The sequence below is a fragment of the Dipodomys ordii genome, unplaced genomic scaffold, assembly GCF_000151885.1.
Source record: "Dipodomys ordii isolate 6190 unplaced genomic scaffold, Dord_2.0 Scaffold70, whole genome shotgun sequence".
In the NCBI taxonomy this organism is placed as follows: Eukaryota; Metazoa; Chordata; class Mammalia; order Rodentia; family Heteromyidae; genus Dipodomys; species Dipodomys ordii.
In genome coordinates, this window is record NW_012267286.1 from 10,212,246 (window position 1) to 10,229,101 (window position 16,856).

General features: G+C 41.6%; 1 protein-coding gene across 1 annotated transcript in view; it reads left to right on the forward strand.

Annotated features, from left to right (window-relative positions):
* Manba (mannosidase, beta A, lysosomal) overlaps positions 1–12,851 on the forward strand; it is a 42,896-nt gene extending 30,045 nt beyond the window's left edge. Inside the window, exons 12-17 of the mRNA XM_013023749.1 lie at positions 19–237; positions 3,367–3,531; positions 5,400–5,544; positions 8,726–8,868; positions 9,980–10,234; positions 12,295–12,851. Of these exons, the coding sequence (XP_012879203.1) occupies positions 19–237; positions 3,367–3,531; positions 5,400–5,544; positions 8,726–8,868; positions 9,980–10,234; positions 12,295–12,519 (1,152 nt within the window). The 3' untranslated portion in view covers positions 12,520–12,851. The remainder of the gene's footprint in view (positions 1–18; positions 238–3,366; positions 3,532–5,399; positions 5,545–8,725; positions 8,869–9,979; positions 10,235–12,294) is intronic.
* The last annotated feature ends 4,005 nt before the right edge of the window (positions 12,852–16,856 follow it).

Here is a 16,856-nt window from a genome sequence, read left to right on the forward strand (position 1 = left end):
GTCTGCTTCTGTACTCAGGGAGACAAGACTCGGCCTTTTATCACATCCAGTCCTACAAATGGAGCCAAGTCAATCGCGGAGGGCTGGGTCTCCCACTACCCGTACAGCAACCATTATGGTGACGTACATTTTTATGACTACACAAGCGACTGCTGGGATTGGAAGATTTTCCCCAAGGCACGGCTTGTGTCTGAATATGGCTATCAGTCCTGGCCTTCATTTAGCACAATAGAGAAGGTGAGCCCGCATTGGTTTGGTTTTTCTAGAACAGTGGACAGTGGAAATGAAATGGAGTTATGTATGTGAAAATTTAGGAAGAAGATGGGAAAAAATAACTTTTTTTTAACCACTGAGGAAACAAATCTTATGGTCGTCCTTTAGACGATGATGGTTTTTCTATATTCTTTTTCATTATATTCCTTCAGGAGCACTTAAAAGTTAGATGGTTGAGTAAGACTTACCATCACACAAGGAAATAACTTTAAGCCAAGGCCCTGACTTAACTTCAAGCCCCAGTATTTTAGCTGCATGCTGGTGCCTCACACCTGTCATTGGAGCTATTCAAGAGGCTAAGATATAAATATTGAAGTTCAGAGTCAGCCCAGGCAGGAAAGTCTGTGACACTCTTAGCTCCAATTAACTAGTAAAAAGCCAGAAGTGGAGCTGTGGCTCACATGGTAGAATGGGAGTCTCGAGCTAAATAAATAGGTAGGGGATAGTGCCCAGACCCTACCAGTGTCCTCTGTCTCTCCTTTACACAGGGTTAACATTGAGCTCCAGTCTGTATATTTGCTTATTCTTCAAATCCATATCATTGCAATCAGGCATTCACTCTCTGGTCAGGAGACTGCTTCTTTAACTCAGTCTACTATTTACAAGACTCCTTCACGTTGTGCTATGTATTAGAATGCCATGACTTTCCATTGCTAGATAATATATGGTTGAATAGATCTCCCACATCTTATTCATCCATTCATCTGTTGATGACCATTTGTGCGATGTCTACTTTGGGGCTTGTGAATACTTCTGTGGACTTGCCCAGGCAGAAGGAACCTCTGTTTAGCACTCTGAGGAACCTGAAGTTGTTTTCTATAGTGATCATTCCATTTTGCATGTTTGAGGGTTCCAGTTTTTCTTTGTTTGGGTTTTTTTTTAACTGTATTTTTTTTTGTCTTTTCTTTTTTGGTACTGGGGATCGAACCCAGGACGTTGTGCTTGCTAGGCAAGCGCTTTGCCACTGAGCTACATCCCAGCCCGGGTTCCAGTTTTTCTACATTCCTGCCAACACTTGTTATTTTCCTTTTATTTCCCTCTAAGTACACACTTACAAAAACTTCACATTTCTTTGATGTCCAGTTAGATCTAGCATCTCTCCCTGGGTTTATTTTTTGAGAGATACATAATAAGATCATTTTCTCATTTTACTTACTTACTTTGGCAGTACTGGAGTTTTAACTCAAAGCTTCTTGCTTGTCATGCCGGTGCTATACCCCTTTCCCTTTTTTGGCTGTAGTTTATTTTTCAGATGAGATCTTCATAGCTTTAGCCAGGATTAGCCTCAAACTAAGACCTTTCTGCCCCTACTTCCTTCCACAGGCATGAACCATTATGCCTGACTTGTTTGTTTGAAATGGGTATCTCCCTAACTTTTGACCAGGCTGACCTTGAACTCTGGTCCTTTTATCTCCTCCTCCTAAGTAGCTGGAATTACAGGCATGTGCCACCACTTGTAGCCCTCAATTTGCTTTATTATTTGCCTTTTTATTATTGAGTTACTTTTTTTTTTTTTTTTTTGGTCAGTCACGAGGCTTGAATTCAGGGCCTGGGCTCTGTCCTGAGCTCATTTGCCCAAGGCTAGTGCTCTATCACTTTGAGCCACAATTTCACTTCTGGTTTTATTGAAGATAAGAATCTCATGGACTTTCTTGACTAGGCTGGCTTCAAGCCGCAATTCTCAGATCTCAGCATCCTGAGTATCTAAGCTTACAGATATGAGCCACCAATACCTGTCTGAGTTACAATTTTCAAAAATATACTTTAGATTTTAAAAAATCATATATATGGTTTGTAAATGTTTTCTCTCCATCTATGGGTTATTTACTAAGTAAAAGCACAAACTTTTGAAAATTTTCATGAATATCTACTTAACAGTCTCTGGAACTTTTGGTGTTATTGCCAAAAATGTATTGTCTAATCCAAATGATAATTTACCCTCATGTTGTCTCAATGCTATGGTTTTAGCTATTGCATTTAGGGTTGTGATTCATTTTGAAGGCTTTTTTTTTCTTTCCTGTGTGGTCTTAGGTAAGTGTTTATGTTCACTTTTTTATGTTATACTGCCATTTATTGGTGCATAGCTTTAAAAAAATAATTTTCAGCCAGGCACCAATGGCTCAAACCTCAAGAATGTTAGATCCAGGGGATTGTGATTTAAAGCTAACCTGGCCAAAAAAATTCTGGACAAAAACAATATTATTTTCAGGGACTAGGGACTAGGGGCTAGGGGCTTAGCGGGCCAGTGCTTGCCTAGCACGCACAAAGCCCTGGGTTGGATGTCTCAGCACCACATAGACAGAAAAAGGCAGTGCGCTGTGACTCAAGTGGTAGAGCACTAGCCTTGAGCAAAGGGAAGTTCAGAGACTGCTCAGGCCCTGAGTCCCAGCCCCAGGACTGGGAAAAATAAATTCCATTTTCAAAATAATCTGGGTGGGGGTGTGTGGCTCAAGATGTCAAGTACCAGCTCAGCAAGTGCAAGGCTCTGAGTTTAAGACCTGGCACTGACCAAAAAAAAATGATTTTTAGGGAAGTGTTATTATTTGACTTGTTTCTTCAGCTCTATTGAAAGTTAAACTTTTGTCTATCCAGTTTTGTTTAGTATTCACTGAGAAATAAGTAACTAGTATGAACACATAAAACACTCACTGTTGTATTTGTGGTGCTATAATTCTATTTAAGAGCCAAGCCAGTTCTAACAGAGCACTAATAACACTGTATTATTCAATTTTGACAAACTAATAGCAAAAAATGATATTTACTCAAATGGATAAGATAGTATTTTAAAATATACATAGTGAATGTCCTAAAAACTATGTGTTTTGATAAGGCAAGGCTTTTGAGAGAAATACCAAAATATAAATTTCTAACTTCTAAATGTCAAATCCTGTTTTTCTGATTTTACTTTGCACAAGACTAGTATGTCACCCTAACAAGTGTGATAGGAAAACATTCATGAAATTCGAGCCACATTAAAAAAACAAGTTAGGCTCTTCTTTTTAATGTGTTCAGTATTCTCTATGATTGACAGGAACTTACAAAGAAAAGTAGCTTTCCTGCTAAAATCTGTAACTCTTATTCCTTATTCAAAAGGTCTCATCTAACACCGACTGGTCTTATAATAGTACATTTTCCTTTCATCGACAACATCATGAAAATGGTAACAATGAAATGCTTAGTCAGGTTGAACATCATTTCAAACTCCCCAGAAGCACAGATCCATTACGCATGTTTAAAGATCTCATCTACCTAACTCAGGTAAGTCAAGTTCATGGTGAGGCCCCATAGCTCTCTATGGGCATCATGGGATGTAAACCATTCTACCAGTTAAGGAATTTATCTTATTCAAAATAAGTCCTGATAATACTTAAGACTTGAAACGATTGATTCTTAGTATTTGTTTCTTTTTGTTCTTATTTCTGTTTTTCTCAGCATTTGTTTCTTTGGAAAGAACAACTTATGCAGTTCAAAAACAAATAGTCAGGCTGGGAAGGTGGCTCAGTGGTAGAGTGCTTGCCTTGCATGCATGAGGCCCTGGGTTCGATTCCTCAGCACCACATAAGCAGCAAAAGCTGGAAGTGGTGCTATGGCTCAAGTGGTAGAGCGCTAGCCTTGAGCTGAAGAGCTGAGGGACAGCATCCAGGCCCAGAGTTCAAGCCTCATGACTGACCAAAAACAAAAAACAAAAACAAATTGTCCATGAGACTCTTATCTCCAGTTAGCCACCAGAAAACCAGAAGTGGAGCTTTGGCTCCAAGTGGTAGAGCTCAAGCCTTGAGCAAAAAAGCTCAGAGACAGCACCCAGGTCCTGAGTTCAAGCCCCACAATGACAACACACACACACACACACACACACACACACACTTGCAATTGTTTGATCTATGAGGTTCTCCCAGTGGGAAGAGATTTGAGGAGAAAAACAAAGTAGATGATATCTTTAAACACATAACAGATATATACATATACATATCTAATTCATGTGTGTGCTGGACTCAAACCCAGACCCTTGTGGTATCTGGGCTCCATCAATGAGTTACCACTTAATATTGATGTTATACATGTCATCCATAGTAAAGAGCTTCTACAAAACAACAGAAAGGCAGAAAAACTTATTAAAAATGTATGGAAATCTTGAATAGGCAATTCTCACACATAAAAGATATCCAAGTGGTCCATGAACAGGTGCTTAATCTGTCAACCAAAGGAATGCAGCCTAAAAGCTTGGGATGGAACCCTACACATCCAGCAAAATGGCTAAAATTAAGAAGATTGACATCAGCAACTGCTGGTAAGAAGGTGAAGCTACTGGAGCTTTGCAGTTTGTTAGTAAGAGTAGAAATTGGTTTAACCCTGGTAGAAATAATTCTGGCAGGTTCTACCAAAACTAAATATTTGCTTTCCTTTTAAATAAGCACTTAGAACATTTCCTAGCTATGCACCTAAGGAACACAAGTGCCTCTGTCCACTGGCAGGCATATAAAATAGTGTTTAGAGATAGCAGTTTTATTCATGAATGCCCAAACTAGGAACAACATTAATTTTTCTGTGTGTGCGCTGGTCCTGGGGCTTAAAGTTAGGGCCTGGGCACTGTTCCTGAGCCTCTTTGCGCAAAGCTAGCACTGTACTACTTGAGCCACAGCTCCACTTCCAGCTTTCTGCTAGTTAATTGGAAATTAGAGTCTCATGGACTTTCCTGCCCAGGCTGGCATTGAACTGCAATCCTCAGATAGCAGTCTCCTGAGGAGCTAGGATTACAGGTGTGAGCCACCAGTTCCTGGCCTGTTCTTTGCTTTTGGAAGTCATATTAAAATACATAGTTATATTAGAAAACATGTCTTACAATAGTCAAAGCAGCAATCGTTTTTTATTACAAATAACAAAAAAGAATCCAACTTTATAAGTAAAAGAGGAACACTGATTATCATTAAAATAGTCACATTATCTATTAAAATATCTTCATAGTGGCACAATTCCAATATATGTGCTAGCTGTTACAGACATAGAATTTCTGATAATAATTTTTAATAAGTACATGGTAACAAATAAGGCAAACAAACAATGGAGCATTGCTAATTGTGTGTGTGTGTTTGCATGCACACTCTCATGACTGTTTTCCCCCAAATCAGGTGATGCAGGCCCAGTGTGTCAAAACAGAAACTGAATTCTACCTGCGCAGCCGCAGTGAGATAGTGGATGGCAAAGGTCATACCATGGGGGCACTTTATTGGCAGCTGAATGACATCTGGCAGGCTCCTTCCTGGGCCTCTCTTGGTAAGCATTCTCAGCATTCTTTATGTATAGAGAGAAAGTAGTATCTGTGAAGACAGGCGCGCGCACACACACACACACACACACACACAGAGGGGGTGGGGAACAGATGAACTCCAGCAGAACTGGGGCCAAAAGCCACTTCCTCCTCCAGGTCTGGGATCTGGTCACCCAAGTCATACTTTAGTCTCTCCATGAGCCTGGCATGTGGCCTGTCAGTTCTGTGCACATAAGTCATACAGCAAAATAGCAAAGCATAGATTTGAGGACTCAGATCTCAGTCATGTGACTCGCAGTTTCTTGAGTAGATTGAAGGGGGCATCTAGGACCGGCAGGAGATGAGTGTAAGCACCCTTTCTTCTCTGTAAGAGAATTCAGTCAAGTTGAAGGTTGTCCCAAGAAAGAGACACAGTGTCCATTATGTTGGCATAATAAATGCCCTGTTCACCTCTGGGGGAGAGGTAGCACAGCCAGAAATCCAAACAGGAACATGTACCATGAGCCAATTCAACTAACACCCCGTGAGATAGCTAGTGTAGAACTTGAAGTTTCAGTGATTTCATTTATTTGGGTACATTTAAAAACATGAAGGCCAGGCACCTGTGACTCACATCTGTAATCCTGCTCGGGAGGCTGAGATCTGAGGATCACAGCTTGAAGCCAACCTGAGCAGGAAAGTCCATGAGATCCTTCCCTCTGATTAACCACCAAGAAGCCAGAAGTAGAGCCATGACTCAAGTAGTACAGTGACAATCTTGAGTGGAAATGCCAAAGGACAGTGCCAAGGCCCTGAGTTCAAACCCCAGTACTGGCACACACAGACATACAGAGTCTAACTTATAGATGTAAATTTGCAAATGTAGACATCTACCTGGGCATTTTGCTTGGTTCACAGGCTTAGAAAAGTAGAGGGTTGGCTGGGCACTGGTGGCTCATGCCTGTAATCCTAGCTACTCAGGAGGCTGAGATTTGAAGATGGAAGATCAAAGCTATCCACAGTAGGAAAGTCTGTGAGACTCTTATCTCCAATTAACCACTAGAAAACTGAAAGCTGTGGCTCAAAGTGTTAGAGCACTAGCCTCAAGTAAAAAGAGCTCAGGGACAGTGCCCAGGCTCCAAGATCAAGCTCCACAGCAGGCAAAAAAAGAAAAAGAAAAGTAGAGGGTTATTGGGGTATGGTTCTCTAAAACTCAAGGCCCTGAGTTCAGTCCCTAGCACTGCAAAACAAAGTTAAAAAAAAAAAAAAACCAACCAACAACACAGTACTAAGAGCTGGAATCTTGCAACACTGGGAAGAAGTTGATTTTTCTCATTCCTCCATCTTGATAGCCTGCACTATGTATTCTGGCATCTGTGTCTCTCTGTCTTTGTTATAAAGCACCACCTCCCTTAAGTTCCAGATTCTGTTCTAGATCTTCTACCAAGTAATCTTTAACTTTCACAGCCACCCGAAGTGTGGTGTTTTACAAGTAACAATTCAAAACAGGTCCAGGGGCTAGGAGGCATTGGAGCTTCCTTTCTAATTTATTAATCACTCTACTTTCTTTAATTTATTGCTTCAAAGTAGCTTAGTCACAAGATCTCTTTATAATCACCAAGGGTGAGGGGAAATGATCAGCATATGTCAGAAAAAAAATTGCTGAGCTGAAGCATTTGGTACCCATCTAGTTGGCTGAAAAATGTTTCCCTTCCACATGGTACCTGAGAATGTTTTTAAAAAGCTCATGTATTAGAAAGTGAACTAGAACAAGAAAGTTCACTCCCTAATTTTAGAAATTTTAGATTATCATCTTTTTTATTCTCTGTCTCTAGCTGTCTCTGTCTGTCTCTCTCCTTTCCTGCTCAAGTTTGATGATGCTTTATAGGTTAGGGACTTTATTGCTAAGAAAGGAATATGTTAAAAATCAGATTGAGTTTGCCAGGCATTGGTGACTTAAGCCTGTAATCCTAGCTACTTAGGAGGCTGAGATCTGAGGATCATGGTTTAAAGCTAGCCCAGGCAGGAAAGTCCATGAGACTCTTAGCTCCAAATGAACCACCCCCAAACCGAAACTGGAGTTGTGATTCAAAGTTGTAGAGCACTGGCCTTGAACAAAAGAGCTCAGGGACAGAGCCCAGGCCCTGAGTTCAAACATAACCACACACACACACACACACACACACACACACACACACACACACACACACACACACAAAGTCCCAAGTTTAGGGTTGGGCATATTAGATCCATTGTGCCAACAAGCCACAGAATCCCACTGATTATTGACTACTTTTAATTGTATTTGAGGAGCTCTGATGAGTTACCATTTTGTTGGATGTTTTCCAGTATGACTTTAACAGCGTATTTGCATACTAGTGTTTTTGCTCAGGTTTTGTGCCTGTGGGAAGAGGAGGTTTTGGATTCCATATAATAATAATAGTAATAATAATAATAACAATAATAATTTTTCCTCTTCCTCCTTCTTTTGGTGCTCATACTGGGGCTTGAACGCAGGGCCCAGCACTCTTGCTTGGCTTTTTTGCTCAAGGCTGGCACTCTACCACTTGAGCCACATCTTCACTTCTGGCTTTTTGCTATTTAATTGGAGAGAAGAGCCTCATAAACTTTTCTGCCTAAGTTGGCTTCAAACCAAGATTCTCAGATCTCAGCCTTCTGAGTAGTTAGGATTACAGTCATGAACCATTGGTGCCCAGTCCATTGCACAAAATTCTTTTTGTCGGTCAGAGGGCCTGAACTGTGGGCCTGGGCGCTGTCCTTCAGCTCTTCAGCTCAAGGCTAGCGCTCTACCACGTGAGCCACAGTGCCACTTCCGGCTTTTTTTTTCCTGTTTATGTGGTGCTGAGGAATCAAACCCAGGACCTCATGCATGCAAGGCAAGCACTCTACCACTAAGCCACCTTCCCAGCCCCTGCACAAAATTCTTACAGATAATATTTGCAATAAATGATCACTGCCCAAGATATGGAGTTCCTCCAACAGAAATAAACAACAAACGAACCAAGCCCCACATGTATGCCCGCCCTGAGTTCTTAGAAGCAAAATTACAAACGAGAAAGGTCTCCCATCCTCCCAATTTTCTCCCATTCACTGTAGAAAACCCTAAGGGGTTACACCCAGTTGAGCCATGTACAGACCTCTCCGATTGCACCCCCCGCCGTCTCCTAACTCTGTCAATCATTTCAGAGTACGGAGGAAAGTGGAAAATGCTTCACTACTTTGCTAAGCATTTCTTTGCCCCGCTGTTGCCAGTGGGCTTTGAGGATCAAAATGTGTTTCATGTGTATGGCGTGTCGGATCTTCACACAGACTGTAACGTCACCCTCACTGTAAGTTACTTGGATGCCTTTTTTCTTTTCTGTCTCTAAAATAGAGGAGAACTCAGACTATTTCCTTAGTTGCTCAGTTATATGGCTTTGGCACACATGAAAAAGAAATTCACTTACATCAACGTATTTTGGGGCCTATACTGACATTGGGCTATCTTTGGAGCTAGAATATGTACCGTATTCAGGTTCAATTCTGCTGTTCATTATGGAAACTTGAGCAAAACTCTGAACGTATCTTAGTGACTTAGTTTCCTCAGCTGTACAATGATATCTGCCTGTCTCCTTTTAGGCATCCATGAATAGTGAAGGGAAGATACATATAAAAACAAATTATACATACTATTGTGTGTCATAGAAATATGAGTATAAGTATGAGAAGCCGAGGATAGTCTAAATTTACACAAAGAAATGGTTTAAAAAAATGCTGAAGTTGTAATCAGTAAAACTATTCCAAATAGGAATGTAGAAAAATGAAACAAGTTCAGCTACAAAGAAAAGGTAGAATTCTTATGCTATAGTGTATTTGGAAATCAATACTGAAGATCATGCCTATAGAAAAATCACAATGTGCTTTCTGTAGATTATAAATTTAATTCTCAAAACAGCCGGTGAGGGTCATTCTGTTATTAAATGTGTGCATGTGTGCATGTGTGCGTGTGTGTGCGTGTGTGTGTGTGTGTGTGTGCGCACATGTGCGTATGCGTGCCAATACTGGGGTTTGAACTCAGAGCCTCAGGCTCTAGTTTGACTTTTGCTCAAAGCTGGCCAGTTGAACATCTCCACTTCCAGCTTTTTTTTTTTTTGCTAATAAATTGGAGATAATAATCTCACAGATCTTAAAGATTTCAACCTCTTGAGTAGCGAGGATTACAGGATGAGCCGCAAGCATCTGGTGATTAGTCTAATTTTCACCTAGGAAGAAATGACGATTCACAGGCGTATAACTTAGTGGCCTAGTGAACAGGATTAAAACGAGAGCTTCACCATCTCTTAACCAGTTCTGCTATTCTGACTTTCAATGATTGTCACTACTGTTATCCTCTAAAAGAGATATGGTAGCTGAGAATTTTCATTTTTCATAGTTCATTTGTGTTGTTTTCTTTCTCCTCAGGTGAGAGTCCATTCATGGCAGTCCTTGAAGCCTTTGTGTTCTCTCTCGATGGGACGTCATGTGGTTAAAGCAGGACAGTCTGTGCCCCTTTATAAGGGGCGAGTATCTAAACTGCTGGCGTGCGGGAACTGTACCAGGCAGAGCTGTGTGATTTCCTTCTACCTTTCAACTGACCGGAAACTCTTGAGCCCAACAAATTATCACTTCCTGTCTTCTCTGAAGTCTGCCACCGGGCTCCGCAAGGCTCAAATCACTGTAAGCATCCTTTGTCCCAGGTCCTGGTGGCCGTGTGGGAGCGATCCTGTTCTTGGGCTAGCATGCTGCATCCTGCCAATTGTGAATTTCCCTCCTGATACTGAGTTTAGTGGAGAGTTGAACTAGGCAGGTGCTCTAGCACTTGAGCTATGCCCTTAGTCCTTTTGCTCTTAGTTTGTTGTTCAGATAAGATTACTTTCACCTAACAGGGATCTCAAAGCATGATCCCCCTTATCTCTGACTCCTGATAAGCTGAGATTACAGATGGGTGCCACCATGTCTGGCCTTTTTATTCATTTTATTATTTACTTTATCTGTCATTTGTGGGGCCTGGGCACTGTCCTTGAGCTTTTGTGCTCAAGGCTAGCACTCTACCACTTTGAGCCACAGCACCATTTCTGGTTTTCTGGTGGTTAGTTGGAGATAAGAGCCTCAGGGACTTTTCTACCTAGGCTGGCTTTGAACCTTGACCCTCAGAGCTCAGCCTTCTTCCTTTTCACCCTTCACATGGTAACCGGCAACATTTTTCTAGAAAGTTTCTGTCGTTGGCAAACTTTATATTTGCCTTATGATTTTACTGTCTTGGAGATTTTAAAATTGACCCTTAATCCGTGCATTTTATTCAAAAGAGATTCATTGAGAACATGCTTTCTGTTCTTGTGTGGAAAGAAATCTAAGTTACCTGTAACAACGGAACTAGAGCAGATAGAAAGGAATGACAGAGATTTTTTTTTTCTCTCAGCAAAATAAATAATAACAGATTTTAAAAACTACAGTTACATTCTGGACAAAAGCATTTTTAAAAAAAATTTTCTTACCTGGCAAAAATTGGGAGTCAGCTCAAAGGCTTTCTTTATTTGTCCTGCCACCTTTGTATTTCAATGAGACTGTCCTTCTTAAAGAGAGACAGGAATAGAAATAGTGTCAATTCACATTCATTTGGGAGAATATATAGGCTGGGTACTGGTCATCCAATCCTCCCTGAAACCAGCAGATGAGTGCAGTCACACACAGATAGGAGGTTCCCTATCTGAGGATTACAGCAACAGTGAACAAGGTTTCTGTGTCTCTTCTGGCCTCGGCCTGGAAGCAGCAGCTTCTTGAGTGGCCTCTGGGACTGGCTGGAGTGAGTCATGTGACTCATCTGCCTTTGGCCAGCAGTGGATTGGGGGGTGGGGGATGTCATTTGGGAATTTTGCATCTACCTTCAAGCGTGAGTCTCTGACCCTCTAAGGTTACGTGATCTCTTGTCCTTTCTGCTTCTATCAGTGATTTTCGGTTTATAACCCACACAAGGGTATACACTTGAGTTATATATACTATAAACAATCCTTTGAAATTCTTTATGTGGCATATTACATGGACAAAATGACCCTGCGGCGTGGTGTGTATGTGTGTTGATGGGCCATGTTGCATGACAGATGCACAGCTTCAACAACCAGGTGACACTGGAATCTGGACTTCCTGAGAGGCTCACAAGTTTGTGACAGCTTTTCCTCTCCCTGGGCAAATACTAGTCTGCAAGCTAAGAAGAATGGGTGCAACTTGTCTAAATGGCAATCTCTCTTTTTGCTCAGATTGTACATACAGAATTCACACAGGTTAAAAATGCTGGCAGCTGGGTGCTGGTGACTCACACCTGTAATCCTAGCTACTCAGGAGGCTGGGATCTGAGGATCCAGGTTTGAAGCCACCTTGGGCAGAAAAGTCTATGAGACTCTTATCTCTAGTTAACTAGCAAAAAGCCAGAAGTGAAACTGTGGCTTAAGTGATAGAACATTAGCTTTGAGTGGAAAAACCTAAGGGAGTACATTCAGGTACTGCGTGAATGCCTCAATACTGGTGTGTGTGCACACATGCACATACACACACACACACACACACACACACACACGAATTGTTATGTATCTGAAACTGCATGGAGCACAGGACTTGAGCAGGTGCACACCAAAGCCCTAGGCTCCCACTGATGCCTGCTAGGCATTCTGTATACTCTCTATAGCTCTTCCCTTAGCCTTGATTTCATTTATCTTCTTTTTGTTGTTGATGTTGTTTTCCAGGCCAATATCTCCCAGCAAGGTGACACATTTGTTTTTGATCTGGAAACCTCAGCTGTGGCTCCCTTCGTGTGGTTGGATGTTGGAAGCATCGCTGGGAGGTTTAGTGACAATGGCTTCCTCATGACTGAGAGGACCCGGGCTGTGCGGTTTTACCCCTGGGGACGCACCAGCACGAGTGAACTGAAGCAGTCTTTTCATGTGACCTCCCTGGCAGATATTTCCTGAAGGAGACCAGGTTGGGTTTCCAGTGGGAAATGGGGAATAGAGCCTGAAGAGGCTGGGAGACCCGGCTGCTTTCTACCACCTGTCTGACTGATCACCATGAGTTTGTTTGGGGAGGGCTGTTTTAACATGACACAATTGGTTATAACGACACTGCTTTCAGGGACCACAGGAATGTAACAGGGCAGGTGTGTGGAACCTGAGGTTCTGAGGGAATGTTGATCTTTGATAGTGTTGAGAAATACTGAAGAATCAAAACCAATCCCTTGACTCTGTGTGTGTGTGTGTGTGTGTGTGTGTGTATACTGGAGCTTGAACTCATGGCCTGGACACTGTTGTTGAGCTTTTTGTTTTTCTCAAGGCTGATACTCTACCATTTGAACCACACCTCCACTTCTAGCTGTTTGGTGTTGGAGATAAAAGTCTCATGGACTTTCCTGCTCAGGCTGGCTTTGAACCATGGTCCTCAGATCTCATCTTCCTGAGTAGCTAAGATTATAGATGTGAACCACTGGTGCCTAGCTTTCATTTGCATATAGGAATTTTCTTTTATTGTAAGTCTTATTTGAAACTTACTTAAAAAATTACTGCTTTAATTTTTTAAAATACTATATTTATTAGACTACATTATACTTTTTTTGGTAAAGAGTGTTAGAGTATTTTCCTTTGAAAAGTAAGCTGATATTGAAATGGACCTCACAATGGTCAGTTTGGAATTTTTTAGGTGTCTGACCTTGGGCTTTGTTTGGGCTTCAGGTGTGATAATATCAAATGGGCTTTCCAATCTAGGCTCATTGGCCTTGGGACAAAAGTGAAGTTCCCTTTTGCTTGAGTTTAAATGATTTTTACCCATGTTGATTAAATATAAGTTGCTATAAAATGGTTTTATTATAAATCATCACATTTATAAATATATTCTGATAACAAAGATAATATGGCAGCTAGCTAGTTTGGGTACTGGTATGTGGAATTTTATAAGATTTTTATACTTTTATGTAAGTTTGAAATTATGTAAAAATAAAAGTTTATGAATTCTCCTGGCAACTCAGTGTTTTGTGTTTTTTTTCCCTGTGGTTCATTTAATCATTTTAAAACTATCCTAATACATACCCAATGCTATTCTGGACTTTAATTTCTGCTTTGTAATCGAGAATGCTTAAAGACCCTCAACTAAGATATTTGAGAGTTTTTTCCTCTGGAAAGAATTCATATTTGGTGACAAAATGGACCAGCAATTAATGTTTTGATATAAAACTGGGACTCAATGGTTTTCTTTTAGAAACTAAGATGAGTTAGCGTTGGTAACCCCCAAAAGATTGTTGTATTAATATACAACAATCCAGTTGTCTCTTTCAGTATCTAAGGGTTTCCTCGTTTTACACACACCACACACACACACACACACACACACACACACAGAGCAGACTTTGCTGAGGAGGAGGAGGAGGAGGAAGGAGCACACATTCTCAAGCCGTGGGGGGCGGGGGGCGCTTCGAAGCTGATGGGCCAGACATTCCATAGCAGTTCTGTCCTCCCTGGGTGTACCATTTGAACTTAGGTGCTTAGCTTCAATGTGCACTTTCTTGTGTAAAGTGGAAATAGTAGTATTCACCCTGTTGTTTGTATTGGAATAATTAACCTAATTTAGCTAAAGGTAAGTTTAGCAGGTAGTTGGGAGAACAGATAGAGTCTGGAGAGGTGCATGCCAGTAGCTCATACCTGTAATCTCAGCTACTCCAGAAACTGAGATCTGAGGATTGGAGTTCAAAGTCAGCCCAGGGAAGAAAGTTCATGAGACTCTTATCTCCAATTAACCACCAAAGAAGCTGGAAGTGGAGTTGAGGCTCAAGTGGTAGAGTGCCAGCTTTGAGCAAAAGAGATAAGGGACTGCACCTAGGTCCCAAGTTCAAGCCTTAGTACCAGTACAAACAACAACACCACAAACAATAGGGTCTGGAACAGACATTGTAAATGTTAAGGAAATGGTCATTGTACTTCTTAACATACTAATTAACACCTCACTAGTATATGAAACAAAGTAAAAAAAAAAACAAAGGCAATTTGTTGCAGAAAAAGGCATCAGCCAAAAATAATTTTAAAGAAAAAATAAATATAGGCTGGGAATGTGGCTTAGTGGTAGAGCGCTTGCCTAGCATGCAAGAAACCCTGGGTTTAGTTCCTCAGTACTACATAAACAGAAAAGGCCAGAAGTGGTGCTGTGGCTCCAGTGGTAAAGTGCTAGCCTTGAGCAAAAGAAGCTCAGGGACAATGCCCAGGTTCCGAATTCAAGTCCCAGGACTGGCAAAAGTAAGTAAGTAAGTAAATATATGTTAACACTAACATATAAAAAGGAGAGAAAGGAGCTGTGTATGTGGTATTTCTATAAAACATGGAATAGCCAGACTTTTCCACAAGCCAGATGTGATAAGGTGGCTAGTCACGGATGGCATTTTGATAGATTGATTTTACTACATTTCATGTGATTGAGTCTGATAGACTTATACCTGGGGGGGGGGAGGGTGGGTTCTGGGAAGTGTTTTGTTAGACATTGTGCAAGCAATAGACAGAGTAGAAAGACTAGGATCAGGTCTTGCTGTGCTGCTTTTGCGAAGAGAGCGAGCAGACAGGTCAGTTCCCAGGGTTGTACCTTCCTACTTCAGGACAGAGAGGACAATAAAAATGGTAATTTTCTCATTCACATTCACTATAACTCCTATTCTGTCTTTGTCTCTTACTGGACTTTTTCATTGTGAGACATTTTGGAACCCTGGAAAGTCATTGAGAAAAGAAAACAGCAAGATTGTGTTCTCAGTTGGAATGAAGGTAAACTGGAGGGCAGCAGAACTAAAGATACATTGGCTGAATGTTCCCAAAGCAACAGAGACGGAGACCGAAAGATTATTCTCAGATATGAAATGTAGTCTCAGCTTGGTAAGATTTAGGAAAACAAGCAGGCATTGTTTGTGTAGGAGATTCAAAGCATCTCACAGTAAGTACTTCCCAGAATCTGGACTGGGTAAAATCTTATCAACTTGATTCCACAGGAAATTGAAAAGGACTGTGCAGAAAAGGTGATGGAAAATCCTTAGTTTTTAATTAATTAGAGTGAGGCAGAAACCCTTAATACCCAAGACAAAATGAGTGTTAATATGCATTTATTCATTCATTCATTCATTCATGGGACTTGAACTCAGGGCCTGGGGTCCTGAGCAATTTTGCTTGAGTCTAGTGCCTTACCACTTGGAGCCACAGCACCACTTCTGGTGATTAATTGGGGATAAGAGTCCCACTAACTGTCCTTCCTTGCCTGGCTTTTCAACCACGATCCTCAGCTCTCAGCCTCCTGAGTACTTAGGCTTACAGGTATGAGCCACGGATGTTGGGCTTAATATGCATTTATATTCTGATCCAAAAAGCTGTGTGAGAATTTGTTCATTTCTTTATCAAACATTTGAAGTGGGTTGCTCTGTCCACATTATTCTGTTGCAGGGTTTTGGCAGTGGGAAAGGCAGATGAGTCTCTGTTTCCCAGGACCCAAACAATGAGCAGGTAAAGCAAGAACGGGCTCCGGGCTCGTTAAGCACTTTAGAAAAGTCATTTTGGGGGCTGGGAAGTTGGCTCAGTGGTAGAGCGCTTGCCTCGCATGCAAGAGGCCCTGGGTTTGATTCCTTAGCACCATATAAGCAGAAAAAAGCTGGAAGTGGAGCTGTGGCTTAAGTGGTAGAGCGCTAGCCTTGAGCTGAAGAGCTGAGGGACAGAGCCCAGGCCCAGAGTTCAGACCCTACGACCGGACCCCCCCCCAAAAAAAAAAGAAAAGTAATTTTGGAAAGCATATTACAGAAGATTTTAAAAAATGGCAGAAAAAAATACAGTGGGTGCTGGTGGCTGACACTTGTAATTCTAGCTACTCACGGGGCTGAGGACTGAGGATTGTGGTTCAAAGCCAGCCCCAGCAGGAAAGTCCACGAGACTCTTAATCTCCAATTAAACACCAGAAAACAGGAAGTGGTGCTCTGGCTGAGAGTGGTAGAGTGCTAGCCTTCAACAAAACAGCTCAGGGGCAATGCCCAGGCTGCAAGTTCAAGCTCCATGACTGAACAGAGAGAGAGAGAGAGAGGAGGAGAGAGAGAGAGAGAAAGAGAGAGAGAGAGGGAGAGGGAGAGGGAGAGGGGAGAGGAGAGAGGAGAGATGGGAAAGGAAGGAAGGAAGGAAGGAAGGAAGGAAGGAAGAAAAAGAAAAGGAAAGGAAAGATAAAAAAAATCAGTTGAGTTAGTCTTTAAAGGTTCTCAGTGCAATTCATACTCAGGGAAGGAAGAGCAGAGGATCTGCTGGTCAGCTGG